Raw genomic sequence first — 18,325 nt, forward strand, 5'->3', positions numbered from 1 at the left:
ATTCTGTTTCACTGCCGTCTGTCATGCCCAGTCCATTTATTCAAGTGTAACTCTCAACAGGGATTTTATATCGAGTAACAGCCTATTCATCTTATTAAAGCTAGTCTGTGTTTCTTTCCAATACACCTTTTAAGTGTCTTGCTCCCTGTGGTCCACCATCGGTCCATTCTGTGAGTGTGCAGAAAAAACACTGGTTCATACACAGTCCTGCTTTTGTAAGATGGGAAACGAAGTGGCTTGGACCAAGCCGTGCACTGTTTCAGCCTATCAACACATTGTGTCAGGAGCAGGACAGGGAGGGGTGTCATTTGATTGGCTGTTGTGCTCAAATATCAACCTTTTCCCAGAATCCAGGACTGGATATTTCATGGTTTTACTCAATCACTTTAACATCTCTTGTCTTCATGTCTCAGGACATTTGAAAGTTTTAAAGGGACTGTAGTCGTGTAGCTTTGTCTTGAAACTCCTGTATTACTCAATGCAGACAAAATATCTACATTGTGAAATAAATTCCAGGATTTCATTCAGGAAGTACAGATACACAAGTGCATAGACACAATACAGAAATCAGCCTCAAGCAATCTGTACAGCTGCACCATTCCCTCAATATAAACAATCTAAACAGAATTAGACACAGCAAGCGAGCATTCAGCATTCTGTGGTGTTAGATGCAACATGCCATCCCTTAATTCAAGCAGCACAGTGTAGGCTATGTTACTATCAGTCATTGGTTTCCAGTATCATTCATTGGGTTTTCTTCTTTACACACCGCTCTTAAGGATGGTGCCCTCTCAGCACTGTGAGGCACCGTGATTGTCTCTCCTAATGGAGTGTCTTGGGTCATTATGCCTCTCATTTTTCAGCTGTGTCATTGTGAACCCAATAAGGTCTTGTTGCTGTGGAAGCACTTCCTTCTCTACCAGGGAACATGTCTCAGAAGGTGGCACTAAACAGTGAGTTAGTTTAGTATTACAAATCCTGTTGATCAAAGTGTTTCAATAGACTTAAATGAATAAGAAATGTTTCACGGCTACACATAATTATCCCTGAAATAGGAATGTTTCACTGCTACACATCATTATCCCTGTGTCTACAAATAGAGGGACAGCAGTTGTACAGCAGTTCAAATTGTAAGTTTAAAACATGTTGTCTACTTGTGTACATCTACTTGTTTATTATGATTTAATTCATATGACTTTTAACTTTTTTCCTCAGTCCTAAATGGATATACTGCTCACAGGGATCAAATATCAGTTGTAACCAAGAGACAGAGAGCATGTAAAGGTTCAAGTGGCCAGAATATGAATCATACCAATATTGGACCTTTCAACTACTGTATAACTTCACTATAGAGTTTAACATAGCACACAAGTGTGTGTAACTCCTCTAAAGGTAAAGAAGTGCTATTACACTGAGAAAAGATTGGTCATTTGTCAAGAAAACGTGTTTGGGCTATACTTTCACCTGACTGTGTTGTAATTTGATTACGTATGAATTGTGATATAGCAACCAGCTTTTTATGTGTTGTATTTACTGCCAGGTATTTTGACCCCTGTGAGTTGATGTCTAATGTTTTATGTTAAGGATGTGACTGTGGAAGGCCAAGTGGTTTTCAAGTGTAATTATCACTTTCTCTGCTGCTCTGGTGCGGAGGGAAGTCAGTTTGTTAGTACAGCTGTAGATCCAAGGTGTAAACACACATACTGTATGTCCCTCAGCTGACATAACAAAGTGTGCACACTGATAGAGGCCTCGTCTCAAAACCCAACACACTTTACAGTAACGGGACACACCTCGCCATACCATCCACAGTTGAGGATTTAATGGTAGCCATCATGCACCACTGCACTCATCTCATATTAGTTATATCTGTGAAGGTGATCAGACAGGGCATTAGTCAATAGGGACAATGTAATACATTGTCTTATTTGAGAGGACATTTATCTGGGACAAGGCACAGTTTTTTTTTAAGGTGCATTGAATGTTTTTCTTCTTTTCCTTTTTTTTCAACTAATGCATTGGAGTTGCACTGGTGGTAGACATATCTGAAAGATAACACCTGACAAATGTTCCTGTGTATATACATTGTTCTGTTGATTGTTTCAGGTGCATGTTTATACATTTCTAGACAATTTAGGATATAAACACATGTAAAAAACAGAGGCAAACAATCTGAAGTAATACTGAGCAACAACTTTATGTGTCATGCCTTCAGAGTTACATCAGCAAGTCAGATGGGGTTTTCATAGTTTCATAACCCAGCTGGTTATAGGTTGGGAGATGTGAACAGTGAACAGCAAATCTGCTTCTGATTTCTCATCAAAATTAACCTTGAATTGACTTGCGATGAGAACAAGCATTTATTGATCCCTAGGCTGCACACGGACAACATTTAGGCCGTTTTGTATGTCAAGTATTGATATGAAGTTTCAAATGACACAACAAATGTAATATTGTTCCAAAACTGGCAACTGAAACAGTTTAATAATCAACTGATTTATATAATTATATCACTAATTTCACCGGAGCTATTGAAGTAACCGAAGATTGCACCTTGTGAATGTGGCCTGCAATAAGATCCAGGAAATGTATTGATGCCATCCCATGAATTATTGAAAAGTCCCTTTGGAAAAAGTGTGCAAATCCATTTAGGCATATATTATCACATGTAGCCTATATGCACACCCCTGTCCGCAGCATTCTGTTTTTACATTTTGAAGAGGCTCACTAGACAAAGATAATCAAATTTTTATTAGGAAAATAAGCAGAATAAAAAAGGAAGACATGGTTTAACATTTGCATTCACAATTCTCCCCCAATATTTTGACAAATGGAATGTAGGTTGTATCAAAAGGTGTCTTTACATTCTGCCTGCTTCGCACCATAGGCTAAATCATATGATCAACTCATGACTCAGCAAAGCGCGACAATGGTCGAGTAGGCTAGGGTGCCCTGGTGACTGAATGAATGAGTAGGCTATGTTGACGGTAGGCATCAGATGCTATGCTATATCATAGCCTATAAGCCTTACGTTTTAACCAGCAATATCCACATGAAGCTACTGACACGTTCTGATAATCTCCCAGCGTTTTACTTGTTAAACATTGTTCAGCGGACGTAAAAAGCGCTTGCGCTATGGTCCCAACTTTAGAGGACGAGCTCACGCCCAAGTCCAATACATAGCTTTGAACTGATAGAGGGACCACAACCCCTTTATCTACCGACCCACCCTACCAGTCTGACTGCTCACATACACACCCATGTAGCCTTCTTGCCTTTTGTATAGTGGACTAATTAGTCGGATTCAACGGCCCAATACTGAATTTTAATCTCTGACTGTTTAGAATTGGGAAAAGCTATCTTTTCAATGCTAACTGTTATCAAAGCTGGGGTCCATTAGTCAACATCTGAACAAAACAAAAAAATCCAAAACGATGCTGAGATTTAGGCAATGTATAGGATATTGTATTTTGTAAATAGCCATATTTGACTTTAGCCTTTCTATTGAGCAGGATATGAATGATATTTCAAGTGATCTCGCAGAATCTTAAATTCCTCCAATAATAACTAGATTGTGGACACTATGTCTGCTATGACATGAATATAATTAAAAGTTTCCGATTATCCTTGGTTAGATACAAGTTTACCGAGTAGAGTATCCTATCAAAACTACTTTTGATTGGATACATTTTCTTGATACTCCGCCCTTTCGTTGGTTTAATCCCGCCTTATTAATGTTTCGCAATGTCTGATTGGACGCTCAAGACAACCCGCTGTGTACCGTCAGTACGTCACGACAACGGAGGTACGCAGTGATGATGGTGTGGCTCTCCTTGCCGCCGATTCAGATAGGTTGATGGTAGAGTGTTAAAAGGCATTTTTAGTCTAGTTTCTCCCGTATGGAGTTACGTACTGAGGCAGTAGTGGCCACAGTGGAGATGTCGGAGCTAAAGAGCCGAGAAGATGACCCTTCAGATAGCAAAGAGTACGAGAGTTTGCCACCCCATGCCTCCTTGACGACCCACATGACAGCGGGAGCAGTGGCTGGAATACTGGAGCACACGGTGATGTACCCCATAGACTCTGTCAAGGTAAGACATGGAAGTATGTTTGCTACCAACTGACACTGTCACATTAGGTTCATAACAAGCAACACGACGGTACGCTTATCAACACTGCCTTCTGAAATCATGAAATGCCTTCAAGTTTAGCCAAACGTGCCAGCTAGCTAGCTAGTTTAACTAACATTAGCAAGCGTGTTAGCATGAGGCGCTGGCCAACAACGTTAGCTAACGTTATCTAAACCAGCCCAGTGCTGACTTCGTGTACACATTAATCCAAGTTGGCTGAAAACTGAAGTTCTAACCCAGGCAGTTTCAAGTATGAATTAGTTAACTTGATTACTGTAAGACATATTGAGCCCTCCACAAATCTGGTTGATCACTATAACGTTGCACCTCAAAGTAAACTTATGAATGGCAGCAGTAACGTTAGTTTTACAATTCTTGCATGTCTGAACAGCGATGTATTAGTTGATGCGATCTGAGCCAAAAACAAGAGTTAAGTAACCGATGTGGCTGTTTATCAGTTACCCTTACATTTCTCACTTAATGTTACTACAACTTCTCGTTTATATGTCTTGCGCCAGGTCATGACCTAGACTACTTCGATTCTATCAGGTTCTGGTGAAGGTCATCAAGCAGGGTTGTCCCTGCTGATGTCTAAACGAAGAAAGCTGTCTAGTTAGTATTGCCAATACATACATTCTCTCTCAGTATCGAGAGCTGTTGGAACAGCATTAGGAGTTCATTCATAACATTTCGCTTTTCAACAATCACTCCAGATAGGGACGACTAGAGAGGGTCTTACCACAACATTCGCAGTTGTCGCACCAGTTGATATCGATAGTGACTATTAACGTATCTTGAGGTTTACTCTTATATTCCTGTGTTCAGCCGCTAACCCAGCCACTAAGAACAGTCTGGTACCGATAGGATATCAACGGGTTGTCTTAATGTCGGTGTTTCCTTGAATATCCCTGGTTGAATCGAATCGGTATTATTTGTTCAAATTCATTTTGAATTTCATCTAACTCTCGTTCACTGCCTGTTTAAAAGTTGAAAACGAAATGCCGGTCTTATCATAATAAGTGTCACATCCGGACACTGAGTCCAGTCCTAATCCTCCTTGCAGTCTAGTACTGCTTCAGTGACCGACACCTTACCTCTCTCAATAGCATCTGCCTAGTCGTTTCAGAGCAAGTAGACTGACATGTCACTGTAGTAAAGAAAGCCAAAAGGTTGGTCAGTTTTCTCTGACAGTTAAGTTGCTGTGAAGTACCAGAATGAAATGACTTGACTCTGTGCCAGACTAGCTTCCAGCCAGCCAGTCAGCCAGCTCTCCAAGGCCATTGTCACTATTTCCTCCTGGCCTGCCAGAGCTCACTCTTTCAGCCTTGTTCGTACCATCCGTCCAAAAGCTATGCTCTGGAGGGAACAGTGCTACGTGTCTGGACAGCACACATCCCATAGACACAGATAATGCCTCACTAACTAAGGCCGTGAACCGCTCCAGAAAAGGGGAAGGTTGGATTTACTAGGAACACGTATTTACCCATGCATTTGGTAATTATTCCAGTGATCGCTGATGAGGGGAGATTGTCTCAGAATGTAGGAGCTACATGATTAAACACTGATGCTTACTCCCTAGGAAGCTGAAGTTGTTTATTCAATTAATTACAAAAACTTTCACCATGTCACGATAAGCTCTTTTGAGATGCGGCATTCCTATGTTTTTGTCAGTCGTGCTGTGGTCAGAAATTATTAACACTTGAGATGGAGGCTCTATAAATTTACTTTGTCCAGGTTTGGGCAATAGTTTTTTTTAGTGGTGATACTTGAAAAATGTATTTAAAAAAATTGATGATCATAAGCCCCATGAACATCATAAGACTAGCTGCCTCAAAGTCATGAGGCTGACATACATTTTTACACGGTGGCTTTCCGGATCCATAACAGAAGCTGTGCTGGTTCATTTTATTGACTAGATGGAAACTTCTGAAGGAGCTTCACTGAAGGAAAAAAGTAATTGCAATAATTACTTGAAGGAAGTTGTTACAGTATATTCCAGTCAATTGAAAGGGGTTTGGTCAGGTTTTGTTCTTGGCTCTGTTTGCAACATCCTCTTTCACACTAACAGAGGATGTCCAGGTGCTGTAAAGTTAGTTATATTTCAACTGTGGCAGTCTAAGGAGTCTTGGCATATCTTTTAACAGGATATCTTTTCCAGTTAAACCTGGCAATGGTGCACAGTTATAGTAACAACAAAGTAGTTTTATTCATGTAGGTACAGTGTTAGGTTGATCTAAAATGTCTCAGTGAGTGCTTAAATAATGAAAGTCTGTGGTCGAGTTTGTAAGTTCACTGTGGTTTCTTTTACTGGTATGGTGTCTGTGTTTGCCTTTCTTTTAAAAGCTTGTGTGAGAAATGTTAACCACATATTCTTGAGACGCCTTTCCTCATTCATCCTCTTTCAAGGATTAACCTCTACCTAGGTAGACATTCATTCATTCAAGAGCACAGGGAGAAAAGGGGGCATGGCATGTGTCGGTGTGTGTCGGTGTGTTTCATTGGTTTACACTTTGTTAGACAAACACGTTTTAGGTTGCCGTGAAGACGTTAAGGTGACACTGAATGAGTAGCCAGCATGAGCTTGCATAATCATGTAAGTTAAGTAAGTCTCCTAAGTGTGGCTGTAAGTTGTTATAAAACAAGTGCCTATTAAGTAGTAAAATAGTTTTAAGTTTTAATCACAAATAGAATGACATTTTTTTTGTTTTCGTTATTTTATTTGTGTAGGTTTAGGCAAGCCTAATGAAAAGCATCCGCCTTGCCTTCGTTAACGGCTGGTGGGTGATTTATTAGCCAGTCGGAGGATGATTCAGAGCCGTTAAGCAACTTCCGAAAGCCCACAGTGTGGAAGGCATGGTGCACCAGGCAGCAGGGAGCACTGGGTAGGGAACTGGGACACAACACACCGCTGAGAGTTAGAGAGCAGACGGGTTCACCTCTGCTCACCAGGGTCCCTGAGTGCGTTTAGAGAATGACTCGCTCTAGGGAAACTCTCTGGCGTGTGTGCTCTGTTAAACAGAGCTGTAACCTTTAGCACAGACGGGGACAACGAGAGGTTGAGGAGGTGGTGGTGGTGGTGGTGGTGTCCTTGTAAGGGCCTGCAGAAAGGGTGTGGGATTTATCAGACTGACCCAGGGGGTGTGTTTGTGTGTGTGTGTGTGTGTGTGTGTGTGTGTGTGTGTTAAATCTGCACCATGCAGATGAAGGGTGGACTTGGTGTCCCACCCCTATGGAGCTGATTATCCAACCGCCACATAGCCACTGGCAACTAGCTCTTTTACAAAAACAAAACTCAAATTACGCCACACATAGGATTGTCCACTATGTGTACAAATGTTCTATGTCCACTTCACATTTTGTGTTGACATAGTTTAGAACCAAACTTCCCCTTTTGCTTGGACACCATATACATATTGTATAAATTTTAATTTGAAGTCCGCAATTATGTATGGGCTGTCAGTCCCAAAATACAAACACCCTTTTGCCACATTCCTGTGTACTCAGGAATTTGTATGTTTTGGCCCTAACGTGATCACGATTGGGTGAGTCCTTTAACCCTTTCTGCCTCTCCTGGTGAGCCGGCACAACAGAGCCAGTGGCTACCTCTGGGTATTCCAAAGTAGCTCTCAGAATTCACCGAAATGCTGGGCAGTAGGGAATGTGTGCCTGTGTTTGGCATCTCTCACATAGAGGCATTCAGTGCAAAACCACTAAATACTACCATCCTTGAAGGGGAAAAATCAGTTCTGAAGCAGTCAGGAAAAGGTTTGGAATTTTTCCTTCCTCGGAAAAGGGCAAGCACTCTGATTAATAAATACAGGGAATACCTATGCCTGTATTTGGCATCTGTGTCCCAGTGGCATGTGGATGCAGCAGTCAGTGCCGGGGCCAGTGTGCTGCTAGGGCTCAAGGGCTTGTCTCACCTCGCCTGTCTGCCGTTAGACGACAGAGCTCCTCCAGCCCAGCTTTTCCAGGCAGCCCAGGCGCTGGTGCGAGCACTGGAGATTTCTTTCCACTTCAGTGCTAAAGGGGCTTCCAGCCTCCTCCTCATGCCAGACAATAACCCCCCCCGCACACACACACACCATCCACCCCAATTAAAGAAAAAAATGGCAGAAGGGATCATCCTGCGTTCATTTGCCTAGATGGTTGTGTCTCATGTTTCAGTCATGTTGTACATTTGCACATTTCATGTGTCAGTTAGCCTATGCTGCATGTCCGCACAAAGGAAATGGTTTGAATGATGATGATGTAGTGTGAAGTTGTCTATGACTTTCTTTTTGGGGGACTTCCTGGTTTCAGCACCCTTTTCTGGCAGTCCCAATCCAACAGGGCGTCCCAATCATTCCTGTAGAACTAGTTTGTAAAGTGCTGATTTGTGTGCAAAGGTATGATATAAAGCCATGATGGCCAAGTCAAGGTGTACTGCATGATTGCTTGCTAACAATCGGCCATAAGTCAAAACCAGCTCCCAAAAAGTTCATTGCCTCCGCCAAGTTAGGTCTAAAATCTGTCTGTCAAGAATGCATTACTCCACTGAGGTAGGTCTAAAGCCTGTTAACAAGAATGCATTTCCTGGACTGGAGACTAGAGACAATGACGGGCAAACAACACCAACAAATGCAAGTTGGCGTGTGAGTGTGACGTGGCCTATTGTCTTAGCTGAAGACAATCCTTATCATCCCTCCCTTAATTCCATGATGATACTCCTCCGTCATATTTGGAAGCTCACGGATGAGCTTGCATTCCAGGAAGTCAGGTCCCCTTGCTGACTCAGGCAATCAAGATTGCTGTTGAGTCAAGTAAGTTAGGCGTACATAAACCGAGGCACCCTGGACACTGGTTAGGTCATGGCAGAGGTGAGCAGAGGCCACACTTGGCAGTGCTGCTGGAGAATCTGCTCTCAGGACCTCTGTCTCTGCCTGCCAACGCTCACTTTGGAGCCAAGCGCTTCAAAGCAGGGCTACACCGCCATGCAAAAACCCTGGCTATAGCGAGGAGTCGTACTGTCCTACTTGGTGTTGTCCAAACCAATTAACCATACATTTCAACAACCCACATTTTGAACCCAGGACCTTGGCGTCAGTTGCTGCCCCCATGCTTCTCAAGATGCACTACAGATAAGGACTATGCCCCAAGACAGTGTGTTTTAAGGACTTGAGTCCATGGCAACCATCAGCGAGATAAACGACACCTTATTAGTTACTGTAATGGATCCACTGTGTGGAAGATGCTGGGATCCACCTGGGGAGAGCCTTGTGGAATGCTACAGGGTGTCAGGATACACTAGCGTGTGCCCGTCTGGCTTCTGACAGCTTTTGGCTGAGCTCCCAGTTGTTTTAGTGTAGTGGTGTAATGTACATTGTCTCTGTTTGGAGACTAAGCCTTGTTGTGTATATTCTGTACACATTTTAAAATAGAAATATACAAAAAGTACACAAAGAAAAATATATATGTACCGAAATATGACTTAAAAAAGGAGAAATATTAATATAAGTAGTACTAGTCTTTAAACTATTTATGAGCAGCCAATGTGATCTGGTCATACAGTGTAAAATGTTAAGAGATGCCAAGAAGTGAACAGATGCCTACAGGCCCAGAGTTTGCCTGTGTGTAATTCCAGCAGCTGTAAGGCTTGTTACCTGTCCTGCTGTGTGAGTATAGTGCTTACATGATTATACGTTTGGTCAACATGTGTTTAACAGGTACCACTCTGCCAGCTTAATTAGCTGCCATGTTTTGGGGTATTAGTTTGGGATGAGGCCTCTTGTGCTATGTTGATGGGTCTTAGTGCCGTTTGAATAAAAGAAGCCAGCATTCATTCTGCTGTCTTGAAACTTATGCAGGGTAAAGCTGTTAAGTAAGGAGATTTAGCAGGATAAGGGGACCAGAGAGAATGCTGAAACTGTGCCTAACGGGATCCTGTAAACACCATACTGGGATTTGTCAAATCCTACCATTTTCATTAGAGGTGCGTTGTTTGACAGTCAAACATTAGTATATAACTTTCCATGCTTGTTGAATTGGCTATAATATTATTAATAGGTTATGGTGGCTTAAGACTGATAAGAAATTGTAGATCAAGCAGGTTTACTACTGAGCCAGTCAGTCATCTCATAAATATTGTGTGTTGTGCCTTATTAATAGTCACAGTAACAAGGAAAAGGATATAGCCTAATTTAATTTCAACATGATCTGCTTTCTGCAAGAAGTTCTGCTTTCTCTCTCTCTCGCTCTCTTTTTTTGTGTTTTTTGGGTAGCTGTCCTTTTGGAGAGATGTGTCAGTCTCTGGGTTTGTTGCACAAGTGTTTTGTTATAGTCTTGCATGCCAACCCATTCACACAGCACAAAGCATGTTTTTATTTAGCCTAAAAATGTAGGGAAGCTCCCAAAGACTGCCTGCCTCTATCTTCCCCTGCATATTGCTTTGTGTTTCCTTCCCCTTTTTTAACAATAAAATATAATTTCATTTCCGTCAGAAATGTTCGCAAATTTCAAAAGTCTCCTTGAAGAAACTTTTTCTTTTTTAAATAAAACAATCTAACAATATCTGTTCCTGTTCTTACTGAGACAGGAAATTTGTCTGAAAGTCAAATTCGAATGATTGGGAATAACGTTAGATTTTTCTCAGGGACAAGGAAGGCTTCGTGTGCTCTTGAATTATATTTCCTATTTTTATTTATTTATTTATTTATTTATTTATTTATTTATATTTTCCAAGTTGAAAACAATGAGTTGTCATCTCATCTACATTGCAATCCAGAAACACTGACACTCTTTTCAGTAAGACTCGAGGCCTACATGTTTGTCCGATTTTGACTCCCTCATCATACCCCTCTCTCCTCCATGACTAGAGTTTACTTCCTCTTGTTTTCCTTCGACCTTCTGCCTCAATTCTTTCTGCTTTTTTGTCTTTCTTTCTTTAATCAGACAAGGATGCAGAGTCTGCAGCCTGACCCGAAGGCCCAGTACCGGGGCGTGTACGAGGCCCTGCAAAGGATCGTCCGCACCGAGGGCATCATGCGGCCCCTGAGGGGCCTCAACATCACAGTGCTGGGGGCTGGCCCGGCCCACGCCCTCTACTTCGCCTGCTACGAGAGAGTCAAGCGCACCCTCAGCGACGTCATCCAGAATGGGGGGAACAGCCACATAGCCAACGGTAAAGGCCATCTGCTTCAGCCTTGGCTGACATTACTGAAATGGACTGTTGTGTAGATTTTGGTTGGATTTGAGTTCTTTAATTGCGATGGCACTCTTCAATTGACTTGCCTTACTTAAGGCTCTAGCATGCGTTTCCCAGAGTCTCATCTCTGTTGCAGTGTCTTTGAGCGAGTCTTCATCTTGGAACCCATGAACCCTTAAATCATTCTGAGCCATCTTTCAAATCAGCCAGAAGCGTGTTACAGATTCACATGCCTTGTAGTCATGTGTTGTCATGAGGTTTTGCACCGAGACACTTTTTTTTTCTTGTAATGAACCAATTCAGCTTTCAACTATGTCAACCTTATCTTACAATGTTCTTGTTTCATGCGTCTTGCATTGTTATTACCATATTAGCTTTTAGTCTAAAGATTAATCCATTTTATAATGCATATAGTTCATTAACAATCCGTGTCAAGCCATTTCAAGCATGAATTTGGTTTGTAAAGACATGAAAGCGCATTTTGATGGCCTACAGCTCAAATGCCCCCTGGTACAAATATGCAGGATTCCCATAGTCATGGAAAACCTGGAAAAGTCATGGAATTGTAAAATCACATTTTCCAGGCCTGTAGAAATCATGAAATTCAATAAATTCATTGAAAGTTTTGGAAAAGTCATGAAAATCTTTTAGGCAATGGCGTACATGCCACAGAACTCAGTCGCGTTATTTATAGAATGGAGGAGGAGAAAACTACCCTGGAAACTCCAGAGTTCTCGCAAGAGCACAATTTCAATTGTCTCTGCGAGACACTCTGGCAATGAGTAATGATGCATGTTACTTTTGCCACTTGTATCGCGGGGAGCCAATCACATTGGTTAGTGCTGGGCGGTATGACCAAAAATGTATATCACGGTATTTTTAAAAATTCTTACGGTTTCACGGTATATGATGGTATTTTTTTACCATGCATAATCAGATGTTCACAGCATTTTCTACAGGTTGAGAGAGGAATTGCTGCAGTACATTGCCTAAGGATGGTCTATTTTACTGTCATGATGTAGAATAACTCCACACTAGTGGAAATGCAGTTTTGCATGGCCCCAGAAAATGATGCCGTTTACAAAGAGCCACTCATGATTCTAATGAAGAATCTAATCAGAATGCAAAGACAATTGCAGTCAAAATACAGAAGTTTTACTGTGCACATTTCACAAACATCTTGTATAAAACCAATACAAGAAGTAGTGCAACTTGCAATAATTATACTTTTTTGAAAATGATACAATTTAAAATAAAACCTCTCTGTTAATATGCTTACTCTGTCAAATAGGCCTATCAGAAATGTATTGTTATTGTGTGGTTTACATGACATTGTTGGTAGGCTAACGTTAACTTCATGTGGATGTCTTGTTAGCCTGCCATGAGCTTCGGTTCGGTTCGCTAGGCAAAACATTAACAAAAAAGTTTGTTTTGGTGCACTGATGACAGTCAGGATAATTTCTAACTAGCCAGCTAGTATTGCTCAGTGCATGTCTATAACACGCTTTACTTGCTACCTGGATAATTTCAGCGAATATTCTTAAGGTGAGATGAATGATAAGATCATTCAACTTCACTGTGTTCGATGGGTTGCTAACTAACAACATCACCTACTAGGCAGCTAGCTGTTGAACAATCTCAATAGAATTTTCGTGACGGTAAATCCTTTTCAATGCAGTATCCCTTAACGTTTTTCCTTAACTAAAGAAACAATTTAAGGTATTATTTCTGTGCAACACCCTTAAATAAACCCCTTACCTAAGGAGAAATTAAGCCTTAAGGGTCATACTTCAGGGGAAAAACTTAAGGTGTTTTGTGTTTACCCTCACTATGCCTCGCAGTGGCACCATGCGTGCGTGTGAAAAAAGTCCTGTCTGAAACACTGTCGCGGTATAGCGTTCCAAGCGTTATTGTAATCAAATACACCGGTATGGCGGTATATTAAAAATTCATATCATAACGAAAATATACACCGGTATACGGTGTGAACCGGTATACCGCCCAGCACTAACATCGGTGTATCTGAAATAGGCGGGCCAGAGGCGAGCTAAACTGATGACAGTCATAGTGATATCCAATTGCGTCGAAGTCCGGAATCAGTCAGTAAACGTTGGTCGTATTATGACTGTGAAATGCATACATGCACTACAGGCAGGCTACTCCAGACATACATGCACTCCTACGGGCAGGCTACTCCAGACATACATGCACTCCTACGGGCAGGCTACTCCAGACATACATGCACTCTTATGGGCAGGCTACTCCAGACATACATGCACTCCTACAGGCAGGCTACTCCAGACATACATGCACTCTTATGGGCAGGCTACTCCAGACATACATGCACTCCTACAGGCAGGCTACTCCAGACATACATGCACTCTTATGGGCAGGCTACTCCAGTCATACATGCACTCTTATGGGCAGGCTACTCCAGTCATACATGCACTCTTATGGGCAGGCTACTCCAGTCATACATGCACTCTTATGGGCAGGCTACTCCAGACATACATGCACTCTTATGGGCAGGCTACTCCAGTCATACATGCACTCCAGGCTACTCCAGACACAGAACTGAAGCGTTCCATTTGCGGAGTGTATGCTGCAACAATTAGCTTCCACTAGAATACAATGGAACTGCACCAGAAGTGATAGTGGCACGTACAGTACATTCGAAGAAATGAGACCAGTCATCTAAAACTAGTTTTACCCTCTGGGAACAGAACGCTTCAGTTGCGTGCCTGGTTTAGCTTGCCTGTTAAAGCTACGGTCAATTCAACGGTAATGCTGTAACCAGTGGTACGAGGTATCCTGCGACTCAATAGCTCAAATCCTTCTGTAAACAAGACACAACGTTCTGCCACCTCTGATTCCGTCTGAATATGCTGACTAATTCTGCTTCTGCTTCTTGTGTCCCTATCAGGTGTGGCGGGTAGTCTAGCCACTGTTCTCCATGATGCTGTGATGAACCCAGCTGAAGGTACCAGCAATACAGACACCTTTCTATTTGTTTGTTTGTTTGTTTGTTTATTTATGTATTTATTTCAGATACACCCAGTAGAGTTGCAACGGGCCAAAAAACTCATGGTTCAGATCGTCAAAAAAGAGATAGAATAGACTTTAAATGTCATTGTGCAGTAGTACCATACCAACGAAATGTCCTTGTGCAGCCTCTTAAACGATGCTCACATTCATATACACACACTCACATCTAAACAACAAAAAATAATACAAACAGCAACCACATACAGCATTGTTTTTGGGAGCACTGAGCCGCTTCAGTTCATGCAGTTCAGAGAGCTTTTCCTTCTGTGTAGCCATGGCCGCTGCTGGCCATGTGGGTGCCCTAAGCTGAATTGCTTTGCAGTAAAGCTACTCCTATTTATTGGCTACATTGTGGTGCCCCCTCTGTCTCTTGGTGCCCTACGCACAGTGTGTGATGCGCATGGTGGTAGCGGTGGCACTGTATGTAGCCCTAATGCTCATATAATTAGAGCATATAGCTAAACAGTGTTTGACAGGTTTTATTTCCAAATAACAGTGTAGGAGAATAGATTGACAGTGCCAGCATTATTTGCCCTGTGTTTCCTGTATTTCATTATTCAGAGTATTCTAGCTTGAATAGAAAACATAATGGTATTTTTAGCAGTTGCTTCTGCAGGTAACTATTAAGGAAAATGTTTTTCAGCATCATTCCAAAAGTTCAGAAGTAGAAAACAAAATGCTCGACTTAGAATACTAAATGGCCATAGACAGAATCAGAAGCTGAAAGGAATGTAATCATGTTTCCCATTACAAAGGTGCCTTACAAATGGTTACAGATTGAAAAGGAGCCATTGTTAATTCCTGCGTCCCCTTTTGACATCAGTCTAAGAATGATCTAATGATGTATTTGGAAAAAACAATCACATTCATTGTTTTAGAAATGTAGAGATTATTTACAACATTGTTGTATTGCATATTTTTATGAGCTGATTATGTGCCTCAAGATCAGGCTTGATTGTCACCACTGTCTGATTTTTAGCTTTGCCATAATTATTTTTTTCACATTCCTCTCTCTTTCTTTCTCTCTCTCTCTCTCTCTCTCTCTCTCTCTCTCTCTCTCTCTCTGTCTCTATCTCTCTCTGTAAATCCTTGTTCTTCCCCCTGCTCCCTCCGTCATCATCTCCAGTCATCAAGCAGCGCATGCAGATGTTCAACTCGCCGTACCGGGGCCTGTGGGACTGCGTGGTGACGGTGACGCAGCGCGAGGGCGTGGCGGCCTTCTACCGCAGCTACAGCACGCAGCTGACCATGAACATCCCCTTCCAGGCCGTGCACTTCATCACCTACGAGCTGACGCAGGAGCGGCTCAACCCGCAGCGGCGCTATCGGCCGACCAGCCACATCGTGTCGGGCGCGGCGGCCGGCGCGGTCTCGGCCGCGGTCACCACGCCGCTGGACGTCTGCAAGACGCTGCTGAACACGCAGGAGAACGGCGCGGTGCGCCTGTCGGGCATGGCCAACGCCATTAGGACGGTCCATCGGCTGGGCGGCCCCGCCGCCTTCTTCAAGGGCGTGCAGGCGCGCGTCATCTACCAGATGCCCTCCACGGCCATCGCTTGGTCGGTCTACGAGTTCTTCAAGTACTTCCTCACCCAGCATCAGCACCAGCATGACCTCGCCCACAGGGACCATGTGCATCAGCACCAGCATGACCTCGCCCACAGGGACCATGCGCATCAGCTCCAGGAGCCCAAGCCAGACGCGGGCTCCAGTCCCACATGAGACCCACCATGGCTCTCTGGGTTTGAGCAAAGACAGGGAGCTACAGGCCCCTGAATTAATGGGGGAGGAGGCAGAGTCCTCCTCAGAGCCACACCCCCCCACCCCCCACCCCGTCATTTCAGTATGTTTACCGTGAAGTCATGACCTGACTGACACTAAAAGAGGGCACTTTGGACGTTTGCTGTCATTTAGGTAGAACCTTGTGTTCATTTGTCGTCGTTGTTGTCATTCTCATCAACATTCATTTTAGAATTTAAAAGGGTTTCATCCAACTTTTCTCATCCACCGTTCCATCAGTCTCTCCCCGCGTTGCCCGAGACACTGGTGCGGTCCGATGAAATGACTCTTAGCGGCAATGCAGTGTGGCTTGCCACGAAGGGGTAATAGAATGTAAGCGGTGGTTACCACTCCTTCTCCACCACCCCTCGTCTTTCTCCATACCAGTCTTTGGCTCGCTCAACAACCCCCCCCCCCTGGTCGCTGTCTGTGTGATGACTGAGTCTCCCCTCCTCACACTGGGCTTGGCTTCATCCGTTTGTTTATGGATTTCATGTAGGAAAGTTTTCTTATTTATTTTATTGGCTAAGCGGAGGTCGCGTTTCGAGGATTTCGGAAGCACCGCAGGGTTTGTGGTCTTGTTTGATTTCCTTGTGTATTTTTTAAAGGACTGTTTAATTGCGCGCATTCCTTAGTCCTGCAATGGTGCCCCCCCGCATTCACCAAGTTAACGCAACCAAGTTAAATAGGACCTAATCTTTTTTTTTTTTTTTTATTTTATTTTTTTTATTTATAATTGCTTGAGGGTTAGAAGTGCTGTTCTGGATGTCACGTGACCGCGAACGTAGAGTCCAGTGAGAGCCTATATATATATATATATATATATATATATATATATATATATATATATATATATATATGCAGCCCAGTGCTATCTTTTGCGACATTATGCAGAAATGAATCTCATATGTGAGATGGCTACTATAGTTAAAGGAGAATAGCTCTTCCATGAAGAGATTCAAGAGAAGTATCCTTTGTTCATGTGTCATATGGATTTTTAGTAGTGTGACATTGCATCTTCGCCATGTCGGTCTCTTACGTAATGTACTAAAGAGTTTTGATGTACCGCACATATTGTCCCAGCCTTTATCACTCCATAAAACATATTTACGAGTCGGTGGCTCTTTCCAGTTGTTACTCATAAGTTCATTGTTGAACTTATGAAATTGAGTTGTTAATTATATCGTTACAAATCCCAAATTGAAAACAAGCGAGTGAATCCGCTTGATGTGCTCATTCCATGGAGACACTGTAGCCTTCTCACAGTAAACAAACAGAAAAAGTATGTAAATATAAATCTTATCTATCTATATGTATGTTAAAAACATTACCTGTGAGAACTGTCTTACAAATGTCCTTCTGATACATTCTTCACTCACACAAGTCTGTATCTCTGCCTGGGTCAAGTCTGTAGATGTGTATGTAATGGAGCATTCAGGCACAACTGAAATCTTCCATACAAATCTACGGGCGCCCTGCCCCTTGTACAGGTGCCTGTGTGGCCCAGAAAGGTTTGCCTTGTTTAATGTAGAGCACTTGGCTTGCTCTGAAATCACGCACAACTCTATGGAATTGTAATAGTGACGTAAAATGTGTATAATAATGACAGCTTTGGCAACTTTTCCTCCTTTTTTTTTGTGTGCGTGTATGCATACTTTTTTTTTTTTTTTTGCGTGTGTGTGTGTGTGTGTGCGTGTGCTCGCGTGCGCGTGCATTTGGGTGTGGAGTTTTTTTTCTGAGTTCTTGTTGTACAGGTGTGGCTTGACTCACACTGGTCAACAGTAAAATGAGACGCACATACCAAAAGCCTGGGGTGTGGATGACCACATGTCTCAACACTCCTAAATATCTGTGATTTATTTTTTTTATTTTTTTATTATTTTTTTTTTTTTTTTATTCTTCTTCTTACAATCTCCTGTAGATTCTTAATTTAAATGTAATATAATGTAATGCTTGTAAGTATTAGCCATTTTTATGTAACAATGCATTTATGGAAGTTACACAGCATGGGCTGATTGAAAAACAAAAGAACACTCGGAGTTCAAGTGCCTCACTCCGTATATGTTCCAAGATCTGCTCCTCACAGCGGTCAAGTGTATCAAGTTGGGGATGCCGTAGTGCACTAGACAGGGTTTCAACATGTGGGTTTGTGCTGGCGAAGAGAATGCAGGCCAACAGTGATGCGTAC

General features: G+C 42.5%; 1 protein-coding gene across 1 annotated transcript; it reads left to right on the forward strand.

The window, feature by feature from the left end:
• Positions 1-2,762: 2,762 nt before the first annotated feature.
• slc25a37 (solute carrier family 25 member 37) lies at positions 2,763-16,776 on the forward strand. The gene is made up of 4 exons (XM_048242529.1): positions 2,763-4,091; positions 11,061-11,289; positions 14,237-14,293; positions 15,485-16,776. Exons 1-4 carry the CDS (start codon positions 3,900-3,902, stop codon positions 16,078-16,080), a joined length of 1,074 nt encoding a protein of 357 aa, XP_048098486.1. The 5' UTR covers positions 2,763-3,899; the 3' UTR covers positions 16,081-16,776.
• Positions 16,777-18,325: the final 1,549 nt, after the last annotated feature.

Source organism: Alosa alosa, chromosome 5 (genome assembly GCF_017589495.1).
Source record: "Alosa alosa isolate M-15738 ecotype Scorff River chromosome 5, AALO_Geno_1.1, whole genome shotgun sequence".
In the NCBI taxonomy this organism is placed as follows: Eukaryota; Metazoa; Chordata; class Actinopteri; order Clupeiformes; family Clupeidae; genus Alosa; species Alosa alosa.